Raw genomic sequence first — 12,486 nt, 5'->3', positions numbered from 1 at the left:
CTCTTTTAGAAATACATAATTGTCTTAAGATAGCTCTAAAGCCATTAACGGTATTCCAATGAGTGAAATACTTACTTCCTTTCGGGGGAAACATAGGCTTCAAAACTCGCTGGGAGGAAATGTGATGACGGGCGGAGCCTTTGATGCCAGACTGCCTGGGTCATGTCTGGCCCGTGGTAACTCGCTGTGTCACCTTGGTCCAAACACATCACTGTTCTGTGGCTCATTTCTGTCCTGTGTGGTGGGAGGAGAGAGAGACCTGCCTCCTGGATGGTGACAGGCGAGATCATGAGTGCAAAGTGCGTCTCACGCTGTATGGTAGGCTCTAGCAAATTCTCAGTGAAGTGGGGAGGAATATGGGGGTGTCATGGGAGAGGCGGGGAGTAAAGTGACTCCCATTCTCACTGGTGCCTCGAGCTCAGCAGGTACCTCGCCTGTAGGAACACTGCACGCGGGATGATACCACTTGCATCCTCTGCCAGAGGGTAGGGACACCCAGGCTTCATCAAGTCAGGTGACCGGCCCAAGGTCTCATAGTTGGTGAGACAGGATTTGAATCCACATATGCCTGTTGCCGGGGCTCAGCTCTTCTCTGTTATACTGAAAGCCGTGAAGGTGGATTCTGACCCCCATCCCTGCTCCTGACTCCCCATCTTGGTCAGGCCCTGGGAGTTACAGAAATGGACTTGAGGCTCCATTTACCTTCAAGCATTACTTTGGAGATCCCGTTGTGAGAAATGTTGTTGGAGATCCTCCAACCTGATGATTTTCATTGATAATTATTTTTAACTAGGCTCTGCTAACGGAGATGATGGAGAGATGCAAGAAACTAGGAAACAAGTAAGTATTTTATTTAAATTTTATTTTTATTTTTTATTTATTTAAAAAAATTTTTTTTTTAAAGCGTGGAGATGAGTGTGGCGCTTGAACTTACAACCCTGAGATCAAGACCTGAGCCCAGATCAAGAGTTAAACGCCCAACAGACTGAGCCACCCAGGTGCCCCAGTATTTTAAAATTCATAAAGCATGGGTTTGGATGTGGAGCTGGTTGATTTTTTTTTTTTTAATTTTTAAAGACTTTATTTATTTATTTGACAGACAGAGATTACAAGTAGGCAGAGAGGCAGGAGGGTGGCGGGTAGCGGGGGGAAGCAGGCTCCCTGCTGAGCAGAGAGCCCGATGCGGGACTCGATCCCAGGACCCTGAGATCATGACCTGAGCCGAAGGCAAAGGCTTAACCCACTGAGCCACCCAGGTGCCTTGACTGGCACGCTCACCTGGGTAAGAGGACCAGCAGAGTGGCGGGATGACATGGAGGTTGGGAACTAGAGTCCGATCTTCTGGTTTCTGATGCCCCGCTGCACTCTTTCTTACCCTTGTGAACTGGGGTCACCTACTTCACCTCTCTGTGCCTTAGTCTCCGTAAAATGGGTTTAATAATAGTCGTTTCCCCATGGGGCTGTGATACGTGGTAGGATCAAAGTAAGCTCCCATCTTCCTGTCTTCAGGCAGGTGAAGTTTCCCCTCTGCTCTCCCTTCTGTGTGTAGATGTCCCTAAGTCACTGTGTCTCTGCATCCTAGAACAGTGCTTTTTGTAAGAGATGGAGAAGGATATTTTATGTATTTGCAACTTGGATCAATATTGTGACTTAATGTTTAGTTTTAGTAGTACACCAACCTGTCAGAGGCTCATTTTACATCTGTTTAAATGGATTTTTGACTGCTGTCCATCAGTCCGGCCGGCCAGCTAGCTACCCATTCATCCAGTCAATTCAACATTCATCGAGTTCCAAACGTGCCTAAAACCTCGTGTTGGTCCCTAGAAGTTGCCTTTTCACTCCATACCATTAAAGAGTTTTCAATTCCTCCTTCCCAGCAACATACGGACTTAAAATTAAAGTGACTTTCATTAAGGGGCAGCTCTGCTGACGGGGCACATGTGTCTTACAGCGCCTTGCTGTTGAATTCTGTGATGTCCGCTTTCCGGGCCGAGTTCATCGCCACGAGGTCCATGGATTTCATTGGCATGATTAAAGAGTGCGATGAGTCGGGTTTCCCCAAGGTAAGCTCTTGACCAAATGTCCAGTTTACCTGAGAGCTCTCGAGGGAGACCGTCCTGTGGGGGGGAGGCGGGGCCGCTCAGGTCAGCAGGAAAACCGGCGAAGGCTGGCCTCTGAAGAACTCGATGGAGGATGAGTTCGTGTTTGGGATTGTTAGACACACGTCATTACCACCAGAGAATCCTGAATCTGTTGAATTCGTCCCCTGTGCAGTGTTTAGGAAAGGCTCAGTCTGCCATCTCTAAAAACGTATCTTCACTCATCATTTATGAAAAGCTCTGTTCAGCAGAATATTAGGGCCCACAAGTCAGAGCAGTACGCGGAGCTGGCTTTGCTCTGAGCAGCTTGGTCTGACTTGCACGTAGGCCTGAGGTAAAATTTAAGATTATCCCTGAGACGAACTCAGCATTACAACATTTTCCTCTTAAGTTTCAAGATACCGATTTAAAATCCCCAGTATTGTAATGGTTCGTTCTTTTTCTTAGCATCTCCTTTTTCATTCATTGGGGTTAAACTTGGCCTTGGCTGACCCTCCTGAAGGCGATCGACTCCAGATTCTCAACGAAGCTTGGAAAGTCATCACTAAGTTGAAGAATCCACAGGTGGGTGACCATTCAGACCTTAGATCGAACGACTGCCTCTTGTCTAAGTTCTGCAGTTATATTCTTTACTTTTTTTTTTTTTTTTTTTTGATATGGTCATCCCTTAATCACATGTAGGCATCCATTTCTTAATAATTTTTTATTTTTTATAAACATATATTTTTATCCCCAGGGGTACAGGTCTGTGAATCACCAGGTTTACACACTTCACAGCACTCACCCAAGCACATACCCTCCCCAATGTCCATAATCCCACCCCCTTCTCCCAAACCCCCTCCCCCCAGCAACTCTCAGTTTGTTTTGTGAGATTAAGAGTCACTTATGGTTTGTCTCCCTCCCAATCCCATCTTGTTTCATTGATTCTTCTCGTACCCACTTAAGCCCCCATGTTGCATCACCACTTCCTCATATCAGGGAGATCATATGATAGTTGTCTTTCTCTGCTTGACTTATTTCGCTAAGCATGATACGCTCTAGTTCCATCCATGTTGTCGCAAATGGCAAGATTTCATTTCTTTTGATGGCTGTATATTCTTTACTTTTAAAAAATTATCTTTTGACTAATCGTATATCTGGGATTTTTTTTTTTTTTTTTTTTAAAGAAATAATTCTTGGGGCACCTGGGTGGCTCAGTGGGTTAAGCCTCTGCCTTCGGCCCAGGTCATGATCTCAGCGTCCTGGGATCGAGCCCTGCATCTGGCTCTCTGCTCAGCGGGGAGCCTGCTTCCTCCTCTCTCTCTCTGCCTGCCTCTCTGCCTACTTGTGATCTCTGTCTGTCAAATAGATAAAATCTTTTTTAAAAAAAAAAAGAGAGAGAATACTGGCCTAATTTAGAAAACTCAGAAACTTAACTTACCAAATCACATACCTAGGTTAAAGTTTAGCAAAACCCTCACTAAACTTCAGTTTATAAACTAACCTCTGTTTAACCCAACTCTAGTCAGCGAACCGAACAACATAATTAAAGCACGTGTTTAAGTCCAAAGCCTCCGGGCGTGTGGGGCCCGGGTGTGAGTGCTTCCAGGCAACTTTGCATCAAAAGGTCACGCTCATGGTTATGTTCAGTCTTTGACTTCACACGGCCTTCTCAGCTTTCCTGTCAGACCTTCAGATGTTCCTGGCTTTTCTTGTGTGAATGAGATCACTATTTACTTCCCTCCCCATTTCTTTCTTTTCCTTAAAATATAGGAACAGAAGAGACACACTCACAGACGGTCTTTTTCCTCTAGTGCTACTCCCCCTCGACCCCAGTGTTTTCTGGAACAGGCGCTGTATCCGACTGTTCCTGCCATTTCCATGACCATCCCACAGCCTCTCCGTGGGTCTTCCCTGCTACTCGAATCGAACACTTAATTTCTTACCTGAAATCTTCAGTGCTTTCTTACCCTTAGGACAACATACACATCACCCCTCAATCAGAAAAATGGTTTCTTTTTCAACGGTAGGAAGCCTGGTTGTTTTTTTTTTTTTCCTCAGAACATGCAAAAATCACATTTAATTCTGGTCTTCAGCCAGGATCCACCATCAATAACTCGGCTGAGGTGCAGCCCAGACTCGTGACTTTTATCTCCACTGCCTTTGAGTTCTTCCCAATTTTCTTTCTTTTTTTTTTTTTTTAAGGTTTTGTTTATTTATTTGACAAACAGAGATCACAGTAGGCAAAGAGGCAGGCAGAGAGGGAGGAGGAAGCAGGCTCCCCGCTGAGCAGAGAACCCTATGTGGGGCTCGATCCCAGGACCCTAAGATCATGACCTGAGCCAAAGGCAGAGGCTTTAACCCACTGAGCCACCCAGGCACCCACTTCCCAGTTTTCTCTCTTCGCCCAAGTAGCCCTTCCGGAATGTTAGTTAGTTTCATGCAATTTCTGTATTTCTAGAACTCGCTTCTTAGGATAAAATACACCCCCAGGCTAGACTTTCCTGGAGATGAACCAACCAGTCTTGAAATCCCTATCACGTCTCTCTTTGAATTGCCAGAGCCCTTGAAGGGGTTTGTGCGTGATGAGTTTTCACCATAAGTGGGGGGCGTTCTTATCACAAAGACGTGTTTGCTTTTCCTCCACAGGACTACGTTAACTGTGCCGAAGTGTGGGTCGAGTACACGTGCAAGCATTTCACGGTACGTGTGGCCTGTGCTGCTGTTTTTGGAAGAGTGAGGTTTTTATTCATGTTTACTATTATGAGCAAGGCTCGCTGAGGCATCGAGGCATTTTACGGTAGTAATTGTCCTTATGAGAATTGTGTCCTTTATGTGACAGTGTGCTGGAGTGTTACTGTGTGCCCAGTGCTCACGTGTAAATTAGGGAAATGCTCCATTATACCAAGTGGTGAAGTTTTTTTCACCAGAGGAAACCTTGGACGCTTCCCTGCTAAAACGCATCGTGACTCTCCCTGGGGTCTAGTCAGTGGCATTTCCACGTATTTGACGAGTGTGTCATTTTTTTTCTAAGCAAAGGGACTTCTTCCCCTGTGCCCAGACTGGAACCTCAGTTTGGGAAATACTGGGCTTGTCAAGTAACAGCAACCTTAGAAGCAGGCAGAACCAGGTTCAGATCCTCTTACCAGAATGATAAAGGTCATTGGCTTTTAAAACACCGAAGTATAGCTTCTATGCAGAAAAATGCGTATGTCGTAAGTGTGCTACCTGGTGAATCTTGAGGAAGTACACTCGTGTGGTCATGGTCCAGACCAAGATGTAGGGAATACCTCCACCGAGCCCCCTGAACTCGGCTCCCAGTCACAGTCCGTTGGAAGTCGCAGGCAGCCACCGTCCTGGCCTCTTAACTCGGTAAATTGGTTTTGGCCTGGTTTTCAGCATTATGTAAATGCTGCTCTGTTGATTTTGTTTCTTTGGTCCAACTTTGGTTTTATGCTTTACTTTGGAAACTTCAAACATATGCTGTCCTTTGGACCCATCACCCAGAAATGACCGACTCATGACAGATCTTGTGTCATTTACATGTTTACTAAGCTTCTCCCTTCCCTGGGTTATTCTGAAGCAAATCTCGAACACCGTGTCTTCACCTGCCAGCACATACATGTGAAATATAAGATTCCCTTTTCTGAGACCAAATCCCAGTATCTTAGCCTAATGATAAAAAGATAATACTGCTTTTAATATTAAGAATCATGGGGCGCCTGGGTGGCTCAGTGGCTTAAAGCCTCTGCCTTCGGCTCAGGTCATAATCCCAGGGTCTTGGGATCGAGCTCCGCATTGGGCTCTCTGCTCAGCAGGGAGCCTACTTCCCCCTCTCTCTCTGCCTCCCTCTCTGCCTACTTGTGATCTCTCTGTCAAATAAATAAATAAAATCTTAAAAAAAAAAAAAAAATCAGTCAATGTTCAGATGTCCCCAGTTGTCAGGATTAAAACAAAGTCTGTACATTGCAGTAGACTTCTTAGTCTTCTCTTTTCCCTCCTCCTCGCCTTCCCCCGCCCCCCCCCCCCATCTGCGATCATACTTACGAAATTCAGACTTTCGTCCTGAAGAATTTCCCAGTCTGGACTGAAATGCCAATAGAGTATTACCCCCACCTTAAAAGACCACCGGAGACATGAGTCAAAGCCAATCAGCAAGGGTCGTTTATTGCAGGTTCGAACCTGGACCTCTGCGCCGCTCGTTGCCGAGAACGCCGAGAGGTCCAGAGCTGGGTCGGTGCAGGATTTTTATAGACAGATACAAACAAGTTTCGGGTGGGGCTGAGCTGATTGATTGACAGTTTGAACAGGCGTACTTGGCGTCAGTGAATTGGGTCAGGGGACCCCGCGCGAAAGCAGACAAAGCAATCTTACAGAAGCAGAACTGGCCGGTTAGCCCACGCATGCGGAAAAAAAGCACTATCAGGATATTGAAGGCCTAGTTACTATCAAGTAAAGACAATTGGGAGTCTCCTGGTGGAATGTTACATTCCTGCTATCAAGCATCCTTGTTAATGAGATTTAGGTTTAGAAGAAATTGAACTTTATTTACTTTTCCTTCTACCTCCGCCTCCTTCCGTTTTCATGGAGGGGAGGGTGACATTAGGGCTTGAGGAACTGAGTTCTGTGTCCCTGGAAATTGGGCTATTGATAAGGTAACTTCTTTGTTGTAAATCTCAAGGACATTTGCAAACCAAGGGAGACTCCTACCTTGCAGGACTGTGATCTCAGCAAGTTAACTATTTATCGTTTTATGGCGATCAGGGGTGCCTGAGGAATGCTACACATATGGAGGGGAGCGGGTGAAGGGGGGTGGTGCAAGGCGCCAGCCTTTGCTTTGTCCTCAGCCAGCCTCCTGCTCCTTCAGGACCAGCCAGTTGTATCCGGTGGCGGTGTCCTTCTGCTCTCAGTATATCCCGCCAATCAGCAGTTGGTTCTAGAGGCGTCATCAGCTTCCGATAAGACTTCTCAGCACTGTGGGTGGCGCTTGGAGGTTCTCCTGGGAAGCTCGTGGTATCTGGCTGTCCCTCTAATACATGGGCGGCCAGTGAAGCTCAGTTGCATCTCACTCACCGTTTCTTAGGGGCTGCAAAATGGTGATATTTGGAATTACAATCAACTCTTTGTTCATGAGCTGGGATACTTGTAGCAAGAGAAACTTCCCCTGTGGGTGTTTGGTTACCCAGAGGTGCAATTTGCACAGAAAAGGCAGGATTGCCACTGGGTTGTTTCTTTTTTTCCTTTCCTGGTTTTAGAGTAAGGATCTGATTCCTTAGCAATCCCAAAGGTGACTAGTGAGTTGTAGTTGTTGGTATCTTGAGGAGCACTTGGATTTAAATACACTTGAATTACATTATTCTTACTGATGCTCACTTGTCCCCTCTCTGTCCAGTGGCTGCCTTTTCAGGTTGGCTCCTGAGTCCTTCTCACATGTTCTCCACAGTCTTTGATGCCTTCCTTGCCTTCTCTTACAAGATGTTGCAGGTTCCCCGGCGTATTTCTAATCCCAGATTCAGCCTCAGATATTTCTCCAAGGAGCTTTGGTTCCTTTTACTGCCATTGTCAGATTTTTTTTTTTTCTTCTAGCTGTGTGACCCTAGCTAAGTCACTAAACGTCTCTGAGCCTCCACTTTCTTATTGGTAAAGTGGGGACAAACGTGTCCATGGCCGGGAGTTTAGTGAGGATTAGGCAGGAGAGTAAACATAATGGCAACTATTGAGATAACCAATATTTGTGATACAAATATGTTAAAATAACAAATACCAGATGCCTTTCCTGTGGAGCTGTGCAGCCTCAGACCTTGCCAGGAGGCTTCCTTAGTCCTGTGAAAAGGACCAGGGGTCAGCAGACCTTTTCTGTGGAGAGCCAGATAGGAAACGTTTGATGCGTTGTGGACCACAGGATCTCTGTCCCAAGTATCCAGCTCTGTCATTGTAGTGAACAAGCAGCCACAGACGATCTGTGAGTGGGTACAGCTGTGTGTTCCAGTAAACTTGATGCACACTGAAATGTGCATCTCCTGTAACTTTTGTCATGACGTATCATTCTTTTGGTTTGAATGTAGAAAGCACTTTTGGCATCGGGCCATGTAAAAACGGGCATGGGGCTGGATTTGGGCCATGGTTGGTCGACCCCTGATAGAGATGACAACAGCTGGTGAGCATCCAGCTTGTTAGGGCTGAGTCTGTGCACTTCCCACCATGCTTTGCTGTGCGCTCTGCAAGCGCCGGGGGAGCGGCCTGGGATGAGCCAGTTTTACCAGCGCTCAGGGATGGCGATTAGGACAGTGTATCACCCCAGAAACTTTGAGGACAATATTTTAGGCCTGTCCTGGTCCAGAAGTAGTTACCTTCAGGGCAATGATAAGGGTGGGATTTCTCTCTTAATATTATTTCCAGCAGAAGATTGGAAACTGTTCCCTGGAGAGTATGGGATATGTTCTGAAGATATTAGTCCTTGCCTCAGAAAAGTGGCCAGTGACTGCCTTGCAGTGTCTAACATAGGTTTATTCCCCGCTCCCCTCAGAAACGAGAGGTGAATACTGTTCTGGCTGATGTCATCAAGCACATGACTCCAGATCGTGCATTTGAAGACTCCTACCCTCAGGTAACAGCTATGCCTTTGTCATTTCCACACTGCTGTTGAATCACATAGGCATGTTGCATGGGTCGGACTGTAAAGTCAGATAATCCTGGGTTCAGATCTTGTCTCTGCCGTATCATCACCATCTGTCCTTTACTCTGTTGCTGAACCTTATTGTGCCTCAGTTTTCTCGCCTGTAAAATGGGCTCGTAGTCCTACACTCAGAGTGGCTGTGAGGTGTGATAAGGGCTGTCCCTGCCCAGCTGCTTGGCACCAGTAAGGAAGGGGCCTATGTTTTCCAGTTCAACTAACTTTTTATTTGAAAATAGAGTCAAGCTTATTGGAAAATTGAAAGAATAGCTCAGGGAACGCCCATTATTTTTTTAGTCAGATTCACCAACTGTGAACATTTTCCATGTTTGCTTTATTGTTATCATGTGTTCACACACACACACACACACACACGTGCATAATATGTGTGTAAATTTTTTCCTGGCTCCTTTGAGGATAAGTTGCATACGTGATGCTACTTTGCGTCTGAAGAAGTCAGTGAATATTTCCTAAGAACAGGGCATTCTCCATATAACCACAGTTTGGTTTTCAACTCCAGAGAGTTTAACATTAATATCTTCATACTGTCTCCTCCACAGTCCATGTTACAGCTTTGTCAGTGGACTCAATAATGTCCTTGATAGCAGGTTTTCCCCCTCCAAGACAGAGTCTGGCGAAGGTTCATTTACTGTCAAGTAACTTTCAACCTAATTGAAATTTTGTTTTTTATTCAGTAACATGATGTTCTAGCACTTACTACCTGGGATCAATTTCTAGCTTCACTTAGCAGAAGAAAATGAATTATAATTACATGTTCTTGTAAGAAGGTTAAAATTCTAACATTTTGGTAAGGGTGTTTTCCCCATTTGCTAATTAAAATAGTTCATCTTTAGAATTTATTGAGGAGGCACTGAGTATCTGACATTTTTCTAGGGGTGATGAAAACATTGTATGGTCTCGCACACCAGGCTCTTGGTAAGCATCACTGAGTGAATGAAGCGTGTAGAGAGATGGGTCGTACCCTTGTGGGTCATCAGGATCTTGGGCACATGTGAAGACTGAGATGCATTAGAATTTTTGTTGAGGAATATTTAGTAAGACCTTGACTCCTAGGGACCCATTTAATTGAAGACTTTAACATAATAATTTCAGTCCGTTGCAGTCCACTCCTAAGAGAGAAAGGAATAATTACATTATACAATTCTGTCATATCTAGAAGCAATTTATAAAAGGTACCCTAGGGGTTAGCCTGCATTCTGGAGAGCCTCCGTGTGAGTTGTGAGCCCCTTGTCTTACACGATTTAAAATGATCTCAACGCAGTGTTTTCAGTATAAACAAAAGTACCTGTCAGTAAATTTTCTCTTCTTGACAGTAACCAGGGCAAGAGGTTTATATTTTCCTTAGAAGACGCACCTCTGTGGTTCTCTCTGTCAACAGTGAATATCTCAGGGAGAGGGGTGGTGGACATCAGCGCCTGGTTCTCTGGTGCCAAGCTTAGAGACTGCGCCACCATCCTCGGGTAATGATGTGATGTTTGACTCTGCCAGTAAAGTCTGTTCATTGCCTCTCCACGGAAATCGTCGAGAAACACAGGGCCATGATGGGCTAGAACAGGGGTCTGCAAAGTACATCCAATAGACCATATGTAATGTAGCCCACCATCTGTTATTGTGAATAAAGTTATTTAAAAAAAATTTTTTAGGGAGGGGCGCCTGGATGGCTCAGTGGGTTAAGCCTCTGCCTCAGCTCAGGTCATGATCTCAGGGTCCTGGGATCGAGTCCTGCATCGGGCTCTCTGCTCAGCGGGGAGCCTGCTTCCCTCTCTCTCTCTCTGCCTGCCTCTCCGTCTGCTTGTGATTTCCCTCTGTCAAATAAATAAATAAAATCTTAAAAAAAAAAAAAAAAAAAAAGGAGAGAGAATCCCAAGCACACTCTAAGCGTCGAGCCTGATGCTGGGCTCTATCTCACCACTCTGACATCACAACGACCCAGAGCAAACCAAGAGTCAGATGCTTAACCGACTGCACACCTAGGCTCCCCAGGAATAACGTTTTATTGGAACCAGCCATGTTGTATCAAGAAAAAAGAAACAGTCTGGGGTCTGTCGGGGGTTAGCTTAACTCTAGGTCTGGGTTAGGGAAGGGACACAGGGAACGGGAACATTTTCTTGTGTCACAGGGTGAAGAAGAACTCCGAGAAAACTGATGGGGGTGGGGCGCACGAAGAGGACACAGGAGCACCTTGGAAGGGGCTCTCACGGGCCCCTGGTTTGAGCACTGGAAGATGTAAGGACAGTAATGGATCCATTCCTCAAGTACGAATCCAGGAGTCCAAACTTAGGGGGAATAGATTGATGAGGGGAAGGCCAACATGGGGTGCTGAGCGAGTCGGGGAAGAAATGAGAGTTCAGAGGTCTCTGTTTGCAGCCATCACAGGCAATAAAGATAAGAAACCTCGATTTTCAGGCACGAATGCTTGGTCGATGCTCAGTCTAGGGGGGGAGTATGAGGAGGATTGCAATATTTTCATATACCTCTGGATCTTTCTAGAATGAGTTTTAGCTGCCAGGGGAAAATTAGTGACCATACAGTGGAGACCTCAGACAGGCATTGACCCGCTGATCACACGTCCTGTCACCCGTGAGGAGCCAGTGGATACGTGTGGCGGCAGGTGGGGCACCCTGAGGAAGAAACAGCATCCTGTCTGTAGCCTTGACATTGAGAAAGCATGATTGAATTAAGTCATGAGGGAACAGTCGTCATGCCCCCGTTGAGGAACATTCTATGAAGTAATCCGCCTGTATTCTTCCAAACCACCGTTTTCATTAAGGACACAGGCTAAGGCGCTGTTCTGTATTAACAGAGGCTAAAGAGCCACGAAAATGGAAAGCAATGCGTGATCCTGGACTGGGCCCCATGCTGCAGAGAGGGAAAAATCATTCCATAGAGAACATACTGAGACAGTGGACAGGAGGGACCATGGATGATTGAGTTAGATAAGTGTTTGCGTCTGTCAGTGTTAACTTCCATGAATTTGATACAGCTCCGTAGAAGTGTCAGGGAGTATGATGATTAGGAAACTCAAATGAAGTATTGAGGGGTGATAGATCTGAAACATGCAGTCTACTCATCATGGTTTGGGGGGAAAAAAAATAGATGTCTTACATAGAACGGTAAGGCCGATTTAGCAACGTATTAAAAATCGGCGAATTTAAAATGTGTGTGGATTGCGTGTCTACAAATTCTGCCATGAGTTGGGTGGGTGGGCGAGGAGGTAGAGCACATTGTCATAAAATGTTAGTCACTGTAGAATCTGAGGGGCAAGTAAGTGGCTGTTGGTCACATGTTCTTTGAATTTTCTTGGTTTTCAGCATTTTCGTAGTGAAGGGAAAAACATCTAATTTGGGAGAGATGTATTATGTGTGACTTAAATATTAAAACAATGTCATGTTTTCCTGGGATTAGTTGCAGTAGATAGGGTTCCCGAAACGGTTCTCTCCAGTACCTCACACTGCTCTGCCTCGCAGCCTTGTGTGGCACAGTTTTGCCGTCTTCATTAGTCTTTTGCTTGACCGACCTAGTAAGCTACTTAATTATGAAGTAGGGCTCCTACTGCTTAATGCTTTATTTTTAGACCATGAGCATTTTCCTTGTTAAGTGATTTCAACAGCAGCATTTTTAATATAAACAAAAGCGCCTGTCAGTAAATTTTCTCTTCTTGACAGTAACCAGGGGCAAGGGTTTATATTTTCCGTAAAAGAAGCACCCTTGTGG

General features: G+C 45.5%; 1 protein-coding gene across 2 annotated transcripts in view; it reads left to right on the top strand.

Annotated features, from left to right (window-relative positions):
- Window positions 1-12,486, top strand: part of VPS35L (VPS35 endosomal protein sorting factor like) — a 118,308-nt gene that overhangs the window by 56,933 nt on the left and 48,889 nt on the right. For both annotated transcript variants that reach the window (XM_059154298.1, XM_059154299.1), the window contains exons 15-19: window positions 794-840; window positions 1,952-2,063; window positions 2,547-2,663; window positions 4,728-4,781; window positions 8,605-8,685. In XM_059154298.1, the coding sequence (XP_059010281.1) occupies window positions 794-840; window positions 1,952-2,063; window positions 2,547-2,663; window positions 4,728-4,781; window positions 8,605-8,685 (411 nt within the window). The remainder of the gene's footprint in view (window positions 1-793; window positions 841-1,951; window positions 2,064-2,546; window positions 2,664-4,727; window positions 4,782-8,604; window positions 8,686-12,486) is intronic.

The sequence above is a fragment of the Mustela lutreola genome, chromosome 17, assembly GCF_030435805.1.
Source record: "Mustela lutreola isolate mMusLut2 chromosome 17, mMusLut2.pri, whole genome shotgun sequence".
Taxonomy (NCBI): domain Eukaryota; kingdom Metazoa; phylum Chordata; class Mammalia; order Carnivora; family Mustelidae; genus Mustela; species Mustela lutreola.
The sequence above is the reverse complement of the archived record's forward strand: the minus strand, read 5'-3'. Positions and strand labels throughout refer to the sequence as shown.